Source organism: Atractosteus spatula, chromosome 1, assembly GCF_055471065.1.
Source record: "Atractosteus spatula isolate fAtrSpa1 chromosome 1, fAtrSpa1.hap1, whole genome shotgun sequence".
Taxonomy (NCBI): Eukaryota; Metazoa; Chordata; class Actinopteri; order Semionotiformes; family Lepisosteidae; genus Atractosteus; species Atractosteus spatula.
The window spans coordinates 63,115,304-63,134,111 of record NC_142706.1 but is presented as its reverse complement, the minus strand read 5'-3'; the positions used below and the strand labels follow the sequence as shown (position 1 = coordinate 63,134,111).

General features: G+C 45.4%; 1 protein-coding gene across 2 annotated transcripts in view; it reads left to right on the top strand.

The window, feature by feature from the left end:
- The window catches only part of col2a1b (collagen, type II, alpha 1b), a 57,764-nt gene that overhangs the window by 18,138 nt on the left and 20,818 nt on the right, over positions 1 to 18,808 (top strand). For both annotated transcript variants that reach the window (XM_088915415.1, XM_088915426.1), the window contains 19 exons: positions 306 to 359; positions 1,085 to 1,138; positions 1,889 to 1,942; positions 3,253 to 3,306; positions 3,524 to 3,577; positions 4,060 to 4,104; positions 4,619 to 4,672; positions 6,007 to 6,051; positions 6,737 to 6,790; positions 10,329 to 10,427; positions 10,820 to 10,864; positions 12,292 to 12,390; positions 12,960 to 13,013; positions 13,906 to 14,013; positions 14,983 to 15,036; positions 15,732 to 15,830; positions 16,850 to 16,903; positions 17,823 to 17,921; positions 18,667 to 18,720. In XM_088915415.1, coding sequence (XP_088771541.1) covers positions 306 to 359; positions 1,085 to 1,138; positions 1,889 to 1,942; positions 3,253 to 3,306; positions 3,524 to 3,577; positions 4,060 to 4,104; positions 4,619 to 4,672; positions 6,007 to 6,051; positions 6,737 to 6,790; positions 10,329 to 10,427; positions 10,820 to 10,864; positions 12,292 to 12,390; positions 12,960 to 13,013; positions 13,906 to 14,013; positions 14,983 to 15,036; positions 15,732 to 15,830; positions 16,850 to 16,903; positions 17,823 to 17,921; positions 18,667 to 18,720 — 1,233 coding nt within the window. The remainder of the gene's footprint in view (positions 1 to 305; positions 360 to 1,084; positions 1,139 to 1,888; positions 1,943 to 3,252; positions 3,307 to 3,523; positions 3,578 to 4,059; positions 4,105 to 4,618; positions 4,673 to 6,006; positions 6,052 to 6,736; positions 6,791 to 10,328; positions 10,428 to 10,819; positions 10,865 to 12,291; positions 12,391 to 12,959; positions 13,014 to 13,905; positions 14,014 to 14,982; positions 15,037 to 15,731; positions 15,831 to 16,849; positions 16,904 to 17,822; positions 17,922 to 18,666; positions 18,721 to 18,808) is intronic.

Here is an 18,808-nt window from a genome sequence, read left to right as displayed (position 1 = left end):
TTACATCTAAACACTAATATACAGTTGTTTTAAGCCTTCCTATGAGTGGAGAAAACGTCAATGAAACATGAAATCATGCTGCCTGTTACCTGCGCCGCTGTATGTGCTTTGCTGTCAGCCTGATGCCAGACGCTGTGTTTGGTAAAGTGGTGTACAGTGGTACGTCCTTAATGACCTAACGAGTCCTAACGAGGCGGGACGTCTAGTGCGCCGCAGCTCGGGACCAGCCGAGCAGCTTGACGTCCTGCTCTGCCGGCGCTCAGCGGTCTCCCCTCGAGTGTAACGCTTTGTGCTCTGCACCCTAGGGCCCACAAGGTTTCCAGGGGAACCCCGGAGAGCCTGGCGAACCCGGCCCCTCTGTAAGTACCCACGCCGCCGAGGACCGCGCCGCCGCGCTTGCTGGGCAGACCTGGGAGGAGGGCGGCAGCCCCAGAGCAGGCTGGGCAGAGCCGCAGTAAAGGGGTCGTTACATTCAGTTGAGATCAGCCTGACGGCTGGCAGGGCCCGACACGGCCCCTGAGGTCCTGGCACTGCGCGGTGCCAGGTACCAGCCGGACGTCACGCAGTGGCTTTTGTTCACAGGCTTAATCTACCTGTAAATCCCCTTTGCAAGGCGTTTGTCTGCTCCAGCACAGCATTTAATTAAGAAACACGGACAGTGTGGGAAAGCAGAGAGGTTACCTAAAGACTCCCTGCTCCCCCCCGAGAGCTATGAGCTGGACAGTCCAGCTTCGCTGCTGAAAACTGTCCATTAAGTGGACTCTGTTCACATTTCAGGGCCACCAGCAAAACAATTTTTTAGACATTCCCAGTGTATAAAGTGATATATTCTAAAACTGCATTTGTCTTCTACATAAAACCCCACATGTTGAAACTTAATTTAGCACACAGGACCACAGCCTTTTATCACAAACTTTCCATCTCATGTTGGAATTGACATGAAGTAAAAATAAGTCTCATTGTGCTCGGCATCTAAAGTTTCACCACCATTTACAGACTGTCATTGGTTTCATCATTGAGGTCTCTGCTTTGATTTCTGCACCGCTGTTATCTCAGTGTCTTTCCTGCTGTGACCTTTATACAGGGCCCAATGGGACCCCGCGGCCCCCCTGGACCTTCTGGCAAACCCGGAGATGACGTGAGTGCTGCTGCGCCCATCCCTGCACGCGTTCACGCTGGGAAACCTCACTGTAGGGAACATGTCACTGAGGGGCATGTGGAATGCATGGACTGCACAGCTGCCATACAAGAGCTGTAACTGCACTCCTGTATAGATGCCCTGCTTTTACACCCAAATTATAATCTTCAGTAGCTATTGAGCAGTAGTCTTCGTATAAGATTGGACGTATTTAAAATTCATCTACCCCACCCGAAGAAGGCTCCACAGCCAAAACGTTGTGGTTTCTTTCTTCTCTTTTCAGCATGGAATAATCCTATTACTTGTTCATCTATCATATGTTCCATTCAGGCTCTATTTAAATAGATTTAAAATGTGTAAAACCGCATTTTCTGGTATGTTGTTGTAGAAGTTTAAAACTACTGTCTCAATGTGAGAAAAATCTTTAGGGCTGTGCAGGAAAACAATTATCTGCGCAATCGTGGCTCCAAAATGTGCACTTGCAATCCTTGGCCACCGGGTGGCATGTGACTGTTTAAAGAAAAGACATTTAACAGTATGCCATTTGGCCACCGGGTGGCACTGTTTACATTTTATAAATCACTTTTGACTAGTAGTATCAAAGTAACATTAAAGTTTAAAGTGAGAAAACTTTTAGCAGTGTTCTTCATTTTTGTAGCAGATGTGAACTTTTCTTCAGCTTGGTGTTTTTCAACGTTGTCTCTGCAGACCCCTGGATTTATTATGTATGTGTTTTCTCTCACCTTTTAGGGTGAGGCTGGAAAGCCTGGCAAAGCTGGTGAGCGCGGACCTCCTGGGCCTCAGGTAACTGTCTGGGAAGGTGGGGTGGGGCAGAAGCAGGCTGAACAGGGCACAGGCAAGGGCAACCCTGCAGCGGGCGCTGTCGAGACCTGTCATTTCTGGGCTGCGGTCAGAGGGACTGAAAGAATCAGAGAACTGTTTAGCGAACAGCTCAGTGTCTGCAAGCCTAATGCTGATTGTGTCATTCAGCAACATTTGGAGGCAGACAAACTGCTCCTGTGTAGCAAGTAATAATAAAGCCATGCTCTAATCTGGTGGAGAACCATTGTCACATGAGCCCAGAAGATGCATTTTGAGGACGGAAAGCCAGTAAGGGTCTTTGCAGAGTGATGAGCAATACAGACAACAGGTCATTTAAGGTCATTAATATTTAAAACATTGGCTTTCTTGCTGTCAATGTTTTAAATATTGAACAAAAAGAAAGATGTTTTATCAGTTTTCTTTTCCCTGAGAGCTGAGCAGCCGTCGGCTCACCTCTTTACTGTAGGACCATGTACTGTAGGGCTGCCTTTCACACAGGTGGTGAGCTTCACCGTCATTCATTTAAACCCTTGTAAGAAGAGCTCAGAATGAGGTTATACCGTATATATGGAGTTTCTGAAGCATCCAGATTCACACTCCCTTCCCTGTCCTGCTACATTAGTAAGACCACTCTTGCAGAGGAACATTTCAAATGAACTGCAGTATGCAAGCAAAAAACAAGCAGATTTCACAGGCTTGGAGACCTAGCCTGAGCTTACACTTAACTCTCATCTCAGGTGCTGCTTTACAGGAACCTCAAAGCACCATCAGTTTTAAATCATCTTGTTTCTGGGTCCTCTGGCCTATTGTTTTACCTGTCGACAGCTCTGCATTGTGTTTTATTGATCCAGCTGCAGGGCATAGCCAACAGTAGCCGGTGTTTTAAATCAAGTCATATAAACTGCTTGAAAACACCATTTATTATTCGCCAACTGCTTAGAATTATTAGCTAGCAGTCTGCTGTCCTTGTTATCCAAGTGGATTGAGATTCATGGTGTTAATAGTTGCCTGTGCTCAGTAGCTGATCTACAGATGTGAAGTTTGCAGTTCTGCACGGGAAACAAAGTGCTGTTGAGTACATGCGTGCCAAGATATATTTTTGTGGTACTGTAGCTGCTTCAGCTTCAGAATTGGTAGATTCTTAGGCACTGTTAAAATCAACTGATTCTCAAGTTACAACCTGAGATCAAGCAGAAAGGCTCTCCCAGTTCACTATCATAAGAGCAAGCGTTTAGATGCAGCTGATATTCCTAACGCACCTTTAACTTATTTTTCTCCTTCTTACCTCCCAGGGTGCTCGTGGATTCCCAGGAACTCCTGGTCTGCCTGGAATCAAAGGTCATAGGGTCAGTACCGCTACTGCTGTTTTGAATTTGGGGTCTTCAGTAACAGGATTGAGAAAATGGATGGTGCTCAAGTTAAGAGCAGTGTAATCTGTCCTTTTAAACAGGAACCACACTTAATCATGTCGTTTGCTGCCACTGTGAGCTGTGTTAGATGATATGACTTGCTGGTGTGTAGTGACCACTCCTCTCTAACCCAGCTCCTCTCTCTGCTGCACAGGGTTACCCAGGTCTTGACGGGGGAAAGGGTGAGGCTGGAGCTGCAGGAGCAAAGGTAGGCCTGTTCTTGTACAGCTCAAGGCGTTGACCATCCTTCCATTCTCCAGCATGCATTTTCACATTACAGTTTCCTCTAGAAATATAAGGTTATTTCTCCTCAAAAAGTTTTTTTTTTCTCTCAATACTGAAAGCTCTCTATGGGAAAGGGTTTATGTTAACAGGAACTAAGAGGAAGCAGGGTCTCTAACTGGAACCCCTGTAAACGTTGTAGGAGAACGTCAGGGTTTCAAATTCACATTCTTGTGAAAGACTGTAACACAGAATCATGGGGGCAACTTTGTATCTTCTTAGTTCATGTCCACTCTTTTAATATGAATCTCTGCGATTGGATATTTTTTTGTTAGGGAGATCTTTATTCATTTGCTGGTTGTTTTGTGACTTTCTGGGTAGTTTTGCAAGTCTGGTTTGCAGTCCACTGCGGCTCGATCCGCTCTTTCTCCCCTCCCTCACTCTGTGCCTGTGTGTGTCCCCCTGCAGGGAGAAGCTGGTGCCCCTGGTGAGAATGGCGCTCCCGGACCCATGGTGAGTATTCCCTTGCCCCATCCTCCACGTGCCCCTGGAGAGGGCGCGCTGTCAGCTGGGCAGGGCGGCACCTCTGAGGAGGCATATGCGGCAGTTCTTACTGGGTATGAAGCACTTGTACTCCTGCAGAATAGGTCAGCAAAAGAGGTCACACTGTAAGGTCACAGGAGCCATTTCTCCACTGGCTCACTTACTGTGGACAAGCAGTTCCATGGTGGAACTAATGGACCTCAGGGTTACATTGCATGAAGTATATTTTAGCATGCATGTGAGAAACTTACATTTTAAATGCAAAATTGCATGATTTTTCTGGAAATAGATCGAAGAATTAAACAATTGAACAGGCTTATAAAAAATGTGCAGACATCGCAGATAGATATTGCGTTTAGTCATTAAAGTCTTAGCTGTAGAGTTGTAGAGCTGGACTGGCCCTGCCCAGGCACCATGCTGCTCCACTGCTGGCTGATTGTGATGGCACATCTGACCCTCTGTCTGTGTCCCTGTTGTGATCCAGGGACCCCGCGGCCTGCCTGGCGAGAGAGGACGTCCCGGATCTGCTGGAGTTGCTGTGAGTAAATCGAACCTGGACTGGCAACACTGCTGTCTTGTTCCCCCAGTCAGAACACCCATGTCAGGGTTACAGTTATAGTCCTATAGTGCATTTCTGTCTCTTTGACCTGTCTTTAAAGATATCATTGTTGCTAACACAAAATTATATCATGGGTATCTCGCGATAAAACAACAAGTCCAATTATTTTCCTAGCTAAGTATTCCTAAAGATGTTTTCTCCCTTTCACTGTAAGGATGAAGTACTCATTGTTTTAAAATATAAATACTTTTATAAGACAATGGCACGCTTTATAGAGAAAGATACCATGTTTTTAACCTAGTAAATGATAAAATGCGTGATTAGTGAATAAACAATCAGAAGGGTTCAATTTAAGCTTGCATAGGATGGATTCTATTTAAACTGCAATAAAATAGGCAAGCCATAATAAACACCAGAAATGGGCAATCCCATTATCCCACTTCAGGTTTTATAATATTCCTGTCTCTCCTCTATGTTAGAGGGTGCTGGGTTACCTTAATAACTTTGTGGCATTCAAAGTCACTATCTGAACTGTCAGTGCAGACTGGATTTCATACGCACAGTCTCTCACAGTTCCAGCCATTATGTAATGCAAAATTGCTTTTGCACTTGTACCCGGCTGTCTGAGCTGAAACCACTGAACTTCAGCTCTGTTAACTTTCCCCCACCCTATCCAGTCCAGTTCTACACACACAGAATTACACTGACTGACCCTTTATTGGGTCACAGTTTATCACCCTGAGGTTCTCTGGCTGAGACAGTACGTTACAGCTGTCATACTGGCCCAACACGTATCCCTGGACAACACTCTGATCACTGCAACACACGTTCCAGCATCATTAGGCCACCGACTCTCTAAATCCTGTGTAACTGCAGTAGAAATCACTGAACTGCACTGACTCACAGTGCCTGACTATGTACCCCCATTTGCTTGTTCTGTAAAGTGTGGCACTGTGTATTTAGTCATCAGTAGCCTGATCAGGAGCCAACACCACTTCATTCATCACTTTTTGTCTTCCTGGATCACTACACCTGATCCTTTCTGTGCTCATGTGCAGTTGAAAGAATGCTTGGCTCCCTCCTCCAGTCTCTCATTGTATTCGACCTACATCAGAAATGTAACTGGAGCACAAAAACAAATCACATCTGAGTCATCCGACGTGATTGTGTCCAAGATGAAGCAGAGAACCCTATTCCTTCACAGCTGCCAATACAAACACACTTCCCTAAGAGCTTCACTGATCAGGTGGATTTATAAATATTATTGGTCGATCAAGACAGTTTGTGAATGTGCTTCTCTGTCCTCGTTGCAGGGCGCTCGTGGTAATGATGGCTTGCCTGGCCCTGCTGGTCCTCCTGTGAGTATCCTAATTAAACCATCAATTAATGCGCCGTTAAACTATCAATTAACGCGCAGAAGACTGTTGCTTAATTAGAAGCAAAACTGCTATAGCCACTCCACACGTCTGTACCTTAGTTTGACAAATGGAAAATAAGACGCCAACAACTGGCCACACTAATAGACCGTCTGTGCCATTTTCTGCAGTAGCTGGCAGCGAATTCACTGGCTGCAATCCTGCATTCCAAATCAGTCACTCTTCTGAGCAGCCACATAATTGCCAAACAAATTTAACTTGGAATGCAAAACTTTACTGGCACATCTGGACGCTGTGTAATCTGGGCCATAAACGTGATAATATCAGCGCCAGTAATTATATTCAAATCTCCCTTGATGAAAGAGTAGATTTTGCCACTGGTGAACACAGCAGCTTGTGTTAAACATACTTGTGAGGCTTGCAGTTCTATAAATTCCTGACTTTTATAGTGGTTTCAATGCATATACTGGCATTTCTAGATTGAATAGACTCGGGCACTGTTAAGAATTTCCCTCCCCTGAACTGAGCAACAGAATGTCCTGCTTTTTAAATAGGGTCTGAACAGCAGCAGTCTGGCCCTGTGCCGCTGTTTAGCAGGAAAAGAGACACTGCAGCCCGATGACTGACTCTCCTCCCCCTCCCTCTCTCCCTCTCTCCCTTTCTCCAGGGACCCGTGGGCCCAGCTGGTGCTCCAGGCTTCCCAGGCTCTCCAGGTGCTAAGGTATGTGGCTCCTCTCCCAGGCGGGGCTTTGGCACAGCCAGGGAACAGGGCAGGCGAGCCGCCAGGGGCCCAGGACGGGCTAATGAAATCCTCACGGAAAACCCTCTGCCCCCTTCTCTCCGCGTTCAGCTCCACTGGAAAACGCACAGGGGGAAGAGGCCTGGTTGCAAAAAGAGGCCTTTTTTCTCCTTTCCTTCTGTGGGGGCAGGACATGCTAGAGGCTAACTTTTAAAATCCATTCTCCATCTGGCGAAGGAGAAGAAGAGGGATTTAGGTGGGAGAGCAACATTCTTTCATTCCTGGCGGTTTTGAAAGAAAGTGAAACTCGAGACACAGGCAGCTCAGCCACAGAAAGCTGCTGTCTGCGTGGACACTTCTGAAAGATCTGCCCTTTCCTCCTTTGCTTGGTGGCGTTTAATTTCCTCTCCTGCAATAACTAACTGATACCATGTCTGTAGGCTTTGGGTTTCTTTGCTCAATGCACACAGAATGGCCTTTTCCACTTTTTCCAGATTCTCAATACCATTTTTCTGTATTCTTTTCAAGAGGCAGGAAATTCATGAATTAGAATGTTTTCTTTGGAGATAGGATTGAAAATTATATCTTAGGTGGGGAGGCTTCTTCCCTTTCAGAGCAATGTGCAAAACAAAAGTTTACCCCCCACCCCACACTTTTTCTTCAAAGTGTTAGATTTTTAAAATTTTGATGTGTACCCTGGTCAAGTGATGTATTTCACCCCCACTTGGTGTTTCAGACAACTGTGATGAACTGTAAAAGAGCAAACCAAAGAGCGAGACCAAAGTCGAGACCTCTGTTGTTAGCTGTGAGCGGTATATGGGGAAAGAGCATTGCAGACTTCATGAAAACGTCTCCCATTTCCCAGCATGTACCTCCATAGTTTGAACTGCACAGAAAGCTGCCAGTGCACTTCTGTCAGCTTTGTCTAGCTTGGGTTGTAATGTAAGTCCTCCAGAGGGTACTGTAATTGGTGGGGCTTAATAAGTCACTGGGAAGCCAAGGTCAGAAATAGAGACCTTTAAGTGTCCAGCACTCAGAATAGAAGGAATTAGCTAACTGTTCCCCTGAATTCCAGTGTCTTGGTGCTGGGAAGTCACTCTGACCTTTCTCTGGGGATTGTGTTGTTGTCGTTCTCCTCTGGAGGTCTGGTGTCAGAAGCTGCCATGGCAACCAGACAGGTTTGAGGCCTAGCTCTGGAATCCCGTGATCCAAGCAGAAAAAATGGGATTTTAAAACACAGCGGGGGAGGGATCAGCTGGCGGTAGTGGTTGTGGTGGCGGCCGTAGGGAACAAAGAAATGAAACTCTTGCAGGCTTTGTTCATACTTCTCCTGATTCCCTATTTGTCCACCCATAAGAGTCCAGAGAACAGAGAGACATAGAAGAGGTAACTTGGTTGTCTCATTTCTCACCATTAATCCTATTGTATGGATTGTGGATGAGAAACAGAATTAAAAATGAAACATTAGGATGCCAAGTGAATCTCATGACACAGAATGATGCACTTTGTAAGGCATCTGCCCAGATGAGCTGTAGGCAAGTAGTTATTCTAATGGATAGAGAGAATATCTCCTTCAAGAGAACCCTTTGTTGATTTCATATTCCACTGAAGATAGAATATATGCAGAATAGCATTAGTAGAAATTCCATCGATCCAGGCTTCTCACCCTTTCTGTCTAGCTCCTTTGCACATCATCGCATCTGCTTGCACCTGAAAGAGTGCTTGTCAGCAGCACATTCAGCTGTAAAAGTGCAAAGTAGTCCTGAAAGGTCTCAAATACCCATAAAGAAGACTTGTTTTTCAGTATACTCAATTTCACAGGTTTGTATAGGTAAAACTAGGACAATGCCTTTAGTGTTTAGGTCTCCCCTGTGTTTAGATTTTGCCCATGTGTCTTGCTTTCCAAAGTGAAATTGAATTTGTGTAGTTGGCCATGTGCTCCCTGCAGTGGTGCCTGTTGCAGTGTCTGTTATCTCTCTACAGCCAATCCCTCACACGTAGCCTCTCTCCCCACCACTGGTGATGCAGTGGTGACACACACAGACAAACTGTGCACGTGCCTTGGATCAGAATGACAGAGGACAGACCTCCTCAAACGCTGCGATTGCATCATCTCTGTGATGTAATCCTGTGCAAACAGTAGCGTAGGGAAAGCCCGGGAAGGAATTTAATTCATCCTGCTTCAATGAGGCTGCCCCACATGCAGGGCATGACGTCTGCAGCCGGTTCTCATTGGCTGGTGTGGAGATGACATACTGGGTCAGGGGGAGGGGCTTGCAGATTCACAGCATTTAAACGAGTGGTGCTGGAAACTGGCAGCGATCCCTTGTCATAAGGCCTGGAACCCATTATGTGCTTGGCGTTGAGTAATGCACTTTTACAATGGCCTCTTACCACAAGCATAGCCATATGTAAACACATACTTTGCTCTTTTAATTAAAAGCACTTTTTAAAATTGTGTTGTAAAATTCACCCAATATATTTAATATTCCTGTAGTAAAAATACATTGCTCTAATTCCAGCTGATTTGATTGCATTGGCTCAAGGAGTTGCCCCATTCACTGGTTAGTTCCTCTGCGCACTAACAGCTGATTGCACTGGAATGAGTGTTCAAAAGCACAAAAATGCAGATAATTGGAGTCCTAAACAAATGAGGAGTTATAAAAAATGTTTAACGGAATTCCACTGAGTAACAGTGCTGGAAGAAAAACCATAGTTTTGGGTGACAGTATGTTTATTATCATGTGATGATGTAATCTGTTACTGTATTTTGACAAGATTGCATGATCTGCTCCCGCTTCTCGCACTGAACAGCACATATGTCTTAATCCTGCAGCATCCTGACTCTGTTAGTGGGCCTTTATGGTCTCCAGAGCTAGAGGTGCATTAATAGTGACTTTATGTCTATTTGGCTCACTTTGATCAGAACCCCTGAGTGCGGCAGCATGGAGCAGTGCTTAGTACTCTGCACTCAGCTGTAAGGTTGTGGGTTCATATCTTGTGGGAGGACATGGCTATTGCTCTCTTTAGCAAAGGTGTTTCCTCAGATTGGTCCAGTACTGCGACCTTTCAGTAGCTTGAACTGTAAAATGACTTTCCAAGGAGAGTTAGATCCGGCACTGTTCCTGTTGGTAGTTTTTTTCACCCCCAAACTGCTCATGCCACTTGTATGAGCGGCCGTTGGCTGAAAGGCAGGTGGCCAGTTGCATAAAACATCTTCAGTTAACTAAGGGTAATTTTTTTTCTTCTTAAGTGTTCCTGGAATTCAGGGGTGTTGCAGCTGGACACCTTGAATATAGCCTTATGTCTAAGCCTAAAGTGTTAAGGGGCAGAGTGCCCAGGTTTTACTGCTGCAGGTGATTAATATGTACAGCCAGGCCAGGCCCTGCATGCACAGGTGCAATCATCAGAGGGGCGTCAGCTTTGCTGCAGTAGGGGTGGATGAGAGGTACTGTAGGCCCGCAGCGATGCTCTGATCTGCATCGCTGGCTAACTCCCCCTGCCTGTCTTGTTCTTCCAGGGCGAAGCAGGTCCCACAGGTGCTAGAGGCCCCGAGGGAGCTCAGGGACCCCGAGGAGAGTCAGGAACCCCAGGATCTCCCGGTCCCTCTGGTGCTTCTGTAAGTAACCTCACGGCCGGACACACCCCACTCACGGTCAGGCTGTGCTAAAGCCACTGTTTCCTAGCCGCTGGAGCAGCTCTGGTGAAGGAAGCTTCAGAACCGCAGTGCAGGGAGAGGTGAGAAGGAGTGACTCAGCAGCTGCAGGTGACTCCTTGCTGAGTCATTCTGCAGTGAGAGAGGCAGTAAAGAGTTTCAGAAAGGAGTTTCAGAAAGAGACGTTTGCATGTGATGGATTTGATTTTAGAAAGAGTTTAGAATTGCAGAGAAGCAGTTTCAGATTAGCATGGTGAGAAATGATCAAGTGAATTCACCCTCGGATCACTGGAACAAATGAACCTGTTTACCTGTGTTGCCCCTTTTGACTTAAGTGCTCTGACTTGTCTCTGTAGGGTAACCCAGGTACTGATGGTATCCCTGGAGCCAAAGGGTCAGCTGTAAGTATGTTTTATTCTCTCTCTCTCTCCTCTTATTTACTTTGGGTTTCAATTTAAACAGCACATTTAAAGCACAAGGATGAATAAAACAAAAATATGCTAAAACAATAATAACCACATTAACTATAAACAGAAAAATAAAATATAAAAAAGTGTTCAATCAGTCAGATAGAAATTATTTCTTTTTTAAAGGGAAATAACAGGCTGTGAATCTATTCATTTTTAAATGATCTTTCAGGAAAGCATAAAATATGTTCTCCCCAATTAAAAAAACAGTTTTGCTTCCTGTAATCTGGGAACAATAATCCTAACCTCCAATCTTTCTGTTCTTCCCCGTCTCTAGTTTTATTGCAGGAGGTTTGGAATTTACAGTCTGCTGAGAAAGTAGGAGTAGTGCTATTAACACCAGTAGCTGCATGCCTTACAGTCCAGACAAAGTCTTATATTACTGACTGAAAGCAATAAAGATAGCAATGGCTTTATATACTTCCTTTCTCTGCCATGTTTGTTTCTGTGGAATTCACTGCAGTAGTTTCTAATGGTACATAATACTGCAGTGTTGATTAATAGTACTATACAGCATGTTAATCATTCAGTTACTGCTAGTATAAGAAGGATTCATTTCCAGACTACATGACCCCGGGATCGTAGTTCCTTGTGTAGGATGGACAGACAAGGATGCTATCATTGTTTTCTCTTTCTGACAATAAATCAGGGAGGAAATTAGGGTCCTGGGATTGAACACTAAGTATTATGTAGAGGAATTGTAAAAGTGTGCCACCAAAATTTAAATTGGAAAACGGGAAGGAGATCTTTGTCACTTATTAAAGTCGAGCCTGTTTTCCGCCCTTTCTCCAACCGATTCCTGGATCTCTGTTGCTCTTTATATTGCCGCACCATGCCTGGAGCAGTGAAATGAAGTCCTTCCCAGGCAGCTCAAGCAGGGAGCAGGGTTAACACAGAGGAATCCAACATTTCCCTTTTGTTGTCAAAAGCAGTTACTTTCATCTGGGTCACTTTGAAACAACAGCTTGTCCTGACACGCTGTTGCCTGCAGAGAAATAGCTAGTTAAAGAACCCTGGAGAAACCCACATAAGGTCTTCAAGCTGCAGTAGATCAGGGAAATGAACCTTGCCTTAATTCAGACTTCTTCCATGATCATGAGAGATTTTCCATGATTGCTGTGAGAGCTGATTCATCCCCTAAATCATTCCAAATCGTACAACAAAATTAAATCCCTGGGACAATGATAACACATTTCATAGTCCAGATCCCTAAACAGTCCCTGCTTCCCTTTGCTAGTGCCTTGTAATGGAAGGTTTATGTGCTCTACCTTGAGGCCAGTAACACACCTGTACAGGTCCTGCTCATCTGGTCTGTGTGATCTGCAGGGTGTTGACGATGTTCTCTCTGCCTCCCTCTGCAGGGCGCTCCTGGCATTGCGGGTGCTCCTGGCTTTCCTGGACCTCGCGGACCCCCAGGACCCCAGGGAGCCACAGGACCTCTTGGACCTAAAGGTCAACAGGTAGGTGACCTCTTTATCCCTCATTTTTCAGTCTGGCCCAGCCGATGACAGAATAAATAATGGCTGTAAGCGATGTCTGTTTTACTTAACCCCTTCAAAGGAAATGCATTATTGTTTGTGACTTTCAAAGTGTTATCCCTTTGTTATTTGCCCATGCTTGGTTTTACTTAAAGAAGATTACAAATAAATTAGTCAAAATGAGGAATTATTTTCCTCATTAACCAAACCACTGAAATTGAATCATTCCAAAAAGTGGTTGCTTAGGCCTTTTTTGCCTTAATGCACTGCTTGATTCATATAACCATAATTAGAAATGAAGCTCCAGATGAAGGTGGAGTAGGGAGCTCAGTGACCCACTGAGACCCAGGAAGCCAAACATGGCTCCAGCTGTAAATTTGTGTTCAGCCCAACATAAACTCTTAACACTGGATTTAATCACAGCCAGATGCTGAGGTGGGTCAGGTTGTAAAGTTCCTGTGGTTTCAGGTCAAGTGCTGTGCTGAAGCACTGAGGAGCAAGGAGCACTATAGTAATGGCTCTCTCTCCTGTGCGTCTGTCCCTCCCTATAGGGTGACCCCGGTATCCCAGGATTCAAAGGCGAACAAGGTCCCAAAGGCGAACATGTAAGTGCCCGTCCGCTCCACACACTTCCTCCCCCGCCATTTCCACTGTCGCATTCGAGCCAGAGCAAGCTGAAAAATAAAATACAGACTTCTCGACTGATAAAAATGGCAAACCAGGTTTCACATTGAACCTGGGCCCTGATGTTGTTTTCCTTTGAAAGGAGCACACAAAGCCGCCAGGGTGTGTGCAGCAAACTTGACTTCATGCTTTTGTATCCTCGAGAGCGTAACAATTTAAAGATAATTCTTCTCTGCAATCAGTTCTTCTGGTTCTTAATCATTGTTCCTCTCCATAGGCAGTCCTTCTGAAGACTAAAAGTACACTCTGCACCACTAGGCGGTGCTGTTTTCTCATTATTGTCCTGCACATTTTGGTTTTATAATCTAGGTACTTTGATTATAATAATAATAATAACATCACTTTATTAGCCCTATACAATTTCTTGCATTAGGAATTTATCTTTTTGCATACCCCAGCTTGCTCTCCATGAGACACACAGACAGGGAGAGAAGCTTGAGGTCAGAATGCAGGGTCAGCTATTGTACAGCGCCCCTGGAGCAGCTGGGGTTAAGGGCCTTGCTCAGGGGCCCAACGGAGTAGGATTCCTCTGCCGGCTGCGGGATTTGAACTGGCAACCTTCCAGCCACAGGCGCAGATCCTTAGCCACAGAGACACCACTCCGCCGATTATTGCTGCACACAGATTATTTTTTAGGATTTTTCAGATGCAGTCACAGAGTATCTGTAACAGAAACCCTAGTCGAGACTAGCAAGGCCATGTGTTGAAGTTTTATGTCACTACAACATTAGGAGCACAGGAGCAGAGTTTTTGTTGATGACGAGGAAGCGGGAGAGGGGTTAATTGGGCATGTTTTGTGGACACCCCGTGCAGGGTCCTGCCGGCCCTCAAGGTGCCCCCGGTCCTGCTGGAGAGGAAGGCAAGAGAGGAGCCCGCGGAGAGCCCGGTGCTGGAGGACCCCCTGGGCCCCCTGGAGAGAGGGTGAGTGGCCGAGCGCGCCTGCCCCTGCCGGGCAGGGCACCGGGGCAGTGCCCAGCAGAGCAACAGCAGCACATCCGCAGCCCAGACCTCGCGTGCTCTTCTTACATGCCATGGCCGAACGTGCAGCTGCTGAGAAGTGTGGGGCTGTGCTTGCTGGCAGTGGTGTGTGGATCAGCACCAGGCTTGGTTCAGACCAGCCTGGGCACTGTCCTTTTTAACAGGCCGTGTTGTTCACCGGTCTGCTGCATGTTGTGTTACACTGGTGGGGACACTGGTTTGAACAAAAAGCAGCTAAAAACAAAGAGGAGTGCTTTTTACAAACAAATTACTGTGCATCCACTAAGGTAGAAATTATTCATGATGTCTCCCTGTTACCATACTCGCAGAGCAGCAGTACTAGAAACCAGAACAGGCCATGAGTTAATGCTGCAGACTAACCTGCTATTCATCTTCTAGAGCTGCAAGGCTCTGTGCAGCTTCATGTTCTGTAAGAACCCAGCTGCTGTACTGTGGCAGATTAAACAGCAAAGTTAACAAGACCAAGCATTAAGTAGACCAACACACAGACCAAGCGGTTGCATGGAAAATATGTATTCAAACTTCAGAAAGTGAATTTTGAAGTAAAAAAAATCAGTATGCTGTTGTGTGCATGTAAACTAAGAGAATTGGTGAGTTATACCCTTTTATTTCTCAGAATAGACTCTGCTTATGTGTGTCATGGCTCTTTTTTAAAGTGAGAATTCCATGAATCATTATTGTTTAATTTGACAACACTTGCAGTCATATAGTGCACTGATCCATGTTCTACAATAAAACTAGCATTATTATTACTAGTTTATTATCTTAGGCAAAGTTTAAAATAAATGACAGTAAGCTTGCCAGATCTTTTAATTTGCAGTGTTAATGATTTAGTCTGGCCTGGCTGATTGGCCAGCTCTAACTTGTCACTTCCTCTCTCCTTGTTGCCAGGGCTCCCCCGGTAACCGTGGTTTCCCAGGTCAGGATGGTCTTGCAGGCCCCAAGGTAGGTGCCACCATAGTAACCAGTGACCAACTTGGAATCCTTAGGAAATCATCATCTAGACCTGTGTGCCAGAGTCTGAGCACTGAGAGCAGTTATCGACGCTGGTTTTCCCAGCAGCCTCTCCTATAGATAGGCACCTTTGATAGCTTCACAACCACTTGTTTCGAACTGTTACATAGAAGAAAGCAATCTCTGAAAATCCCCCCACAGGAGGAAGTAGCCCCGATTCGCACCAGAAGATGAAAACAATCTTGTTTGCTGAAGCCAAAGAAACCTATCTTTTAATATAAAGTGATTCTCTCTGCTACTCAGAATAACTGCTCTGACAGGGAAGCCGGACCCTGATAGTGCTCTTCATGTGAAGTTTGTTTTCCTGCAGTTCTAACATTTGACCACAAGGTGGCATGTGTAACCTGCAGGATTTGTAAGAAAAATGCATTCGACGTTTTTATTGATCAAATATATTATGCTGTAATCTGACAGGCAAGGAGACTTCACATTTCTAATATTTCTATAAGAACACTATTCTTCATCTAGTGTCAAAAACAGCTTTTTATCTCACTGCAGTGCAGTGCGAGAGGGAAGTATTGCAGCCACAGTGCTGTGCCATGGGCCCAGGACGAGGAGGACGCCAGCACCCTGATCTACTCACCTGCCTGACGCATGTGCCCTCTGTTTCTCTCGCTCTGTCTTAGGGAGCCCCTGGCGAGCGTGGGCCCTCTGGGATTTCTGGTCCCAAAGGCGCCAACGGAGACCCCGGTCGCCCTGGAGAGCCTGGCCTGCCTGGTGCCAGAGTAAGAGCCCTCTTTTTTACGGACGTCTCTCAGTCGCTGTGACACCAACAGCCAAACTCAACTGTTGTACACGAACCATTACTGACGGCTGCCAGTGAGCTGTTTTTTCCAACTGTGCGTGGAACAAATGCAGTCCCTTCTGTGCCTAAACACAGAAGTGATATGTGAACAGCACAAAACCAAGCACAAAATGGAGCAGGCACACACACCTCCATGTGTACATGGACGAGTGCATCATGCAGGTGTAGATAGCATAGTAGTATTAATTCCTCCCTGTCTAGGGGGCTCCGTTATATGTGAGATGAGCCACACTCCCAAAAAAGTAAGCAGCGTGCCAGCAAATTAACTCACTGCTCACATTCATATTCCAATAATCCTGCAATAAGTGTAGCCTTTCTCCTGAAGTTGTGATGGTTTATTTCTAGTATCAGACATTACAAATTAGAGTATTATTTCAGACAAGCAGAGCTCTGATTGGATTAGCTGAAAATTAAATGGAGCAGACTTTCACTGCCTTTGGGACCATCACTTACAGTAAGTCATGAGGTTGCCCATTAGTCAAGGCAGAGCACTTTGTACTGCCTTAAAAAAAATATTGTGCTCTGCAGACTGAACAGTGGTAACGACTAGCAATTTGTTGTTCGCTTTTGACATTCACAAGGTGATAATACATATTAGAGTACAACCAGCAGGACATTAATAAGGTTTTATGTATGACCGAACAAAGTCCATTTTAGCATTTAATATAGAACAAGTGAGTGTGCGACAACATATTGGAGAATGTAAAATATAACTGCTTTCCTGGATAATGTTAAATCATGGTATAGCCACACTGTTGCACAGTGCACTTTTCTGCATCAGTGACTTAATGTCCTGATTTTAGGATGTCAACATGGAATTTAAAGCTGGGTGCCTACATTAAGGCGGATCTGGCTGTGTAGGCATTACGTGTTGCACCAGAGCACTCTGTCCATTCCTTGGAAGTGGCTAACCTCCTGATCTCTTTTCTCTGTCTGTAGGGTCTTACTGGTCGCCCTGGTGATGCTGGTCCTCAAGGAAAAGTTGGCCCCTCTGTAAGTAGCTCTGATGGAGTGACCTCTTAATCTTGATGAGGGGACATCCATTCCTCCTGTCACACACCTGCTGTACTTGACCCCTGGTGTTGTCTCAGAAACAAGCAATGTTTTTCTGTGCTATGCAAGAAAAACTCCAACTGCATGGAATACATCAATCGTGTTGTGTGAGGGCCTGTCTCAGAATAAACTTTCAAAACTCATTGTGACAATTCTTATAAAATCCCTGTGTGTGCAGGAAAATAAAGAGATAAAGAGAAAGATGGGGCTTCTGCCATCCTAAAACATTTCTCTTCTATCCCAATAAGTTAGGCTTAATGAAGCTTAACTCATCAAGAAAACATAAGTTTAGTTTTCATTCATATCCAAACACAGCTCTTGGGTGTCTTGGGAAAATCCAGCCCCAGCACCTGGATATTAAAGAAACACTTGACTTTCTGCTCACAGCCAGTCTGCTGTCTGGTGTTCACTGTATATCACCCTCCTATGGAGTGTGGAAGTTTTTATTTTGAACCATTTTCTAACAGAGATGGTTTTTATCCTCTTCAGGCAATATAATAAAAGCAAACAGAAGTAAATGTCTGACAGCAATCTGAGTCATGGCTCTGGACTCCAGTCTAAAATGTTGTGGGTTCAGATTTTCGGTGGGGTGCAGCTGTTACCCTTGACCACGTCACTGAACTCAGATTGCTCCAGGAAGTGCCCTGCTGGGCAAACGGGTACCTACCAGGTCTTCATTGTCAAATGAAGCTGGCTAAACATGGGATGGAACTGAAAGAGAACTTGATTCTCAGTGTCTTTTACTTTTATATCCCGTCAAACCCAAGAAACATGATTCTTGTAACACGCCGTGGCACAGCCTGGGCTTTCTGGATCTGCCCCGGTGCCCGCAGTCATGCTCTCTTCTGTCCCCCCGTAGGGAGCCCCTGGTGAGGACGGTAGGCCGGGACCCCCTGGGCCTCAGGGAGCCCGTGGCCAGCCCGGCGTGATGGGATTCCCTGGACCGAAAGGAGCTACCGTGAGTGTGCCACCCTGCTCTGGCCCTGACAGCTCCCCTGCTTGAAAGGGGGTTAGCAGCAGTTAGGGACAGGCCCGTGTCCTCCACCACACAGAACCTATTTACAGTCCAGTTTGTACTGGTGCTGTACTGATAAACTCTTTGAGAAAGACTGGGCATGGAGTACATTGTCACACCATGTCCTGATAGCTTGGACCTTTCAGAAGTAATCTTGATGCTTACAGTAGTGAGCCCTGAAAAGGCTGTTCTGATCATAAAAGTTTTTAAATCATAAAAGCATAAAAGATCATAAAAGCTCACACCAGGAGAAGGCCGAAACGTTGTGTTTTCTTTCTCCCTTTTTTACAGCATGGAATAAACCTATTACTTGTTCCATAAATGTTTTTATTTTCTTACATCCTTACTTGTGTACAGACCTTAAGGAAAGTCACGCCAGGTGCTTTTTGTGCACCTACTGATTTTCCCTGTGTATCTCGGGTTGCAGCTGACAAAGATCTCGCGTCAGCTGGCAGCCTTATTCTCACTGCAGATTTGAACCTGCTGATGTTCAGATGCTCACAAAAAAGTCAATAGCACCTTCGGCTAAGTGTTCCTGCAGCTCACACAGTAAAGACTCAGTGAGCAAAGGTTTTAAGTTAAACTAAAAACATATAAAACCATTAAGTAGAGGCCTCAAGTTCTCAAGTGCCATGTCTATGTGTGATGCAGACCCCTCTGAGAGTGACCTGTCTCTGTGTCTTTCTAGGGTGAGTCTGGAAAATCTGGAGAGAAGGGATTGGTTGGCGCTCCAGGTCTCAGAGTAAGTATAGCTATTCGTTGTAAAAAATGGAAATTTAAAGTGCTGTGCTTCAGTTATAAACGTATAGGGTGCAGATCCACGTTGCCTA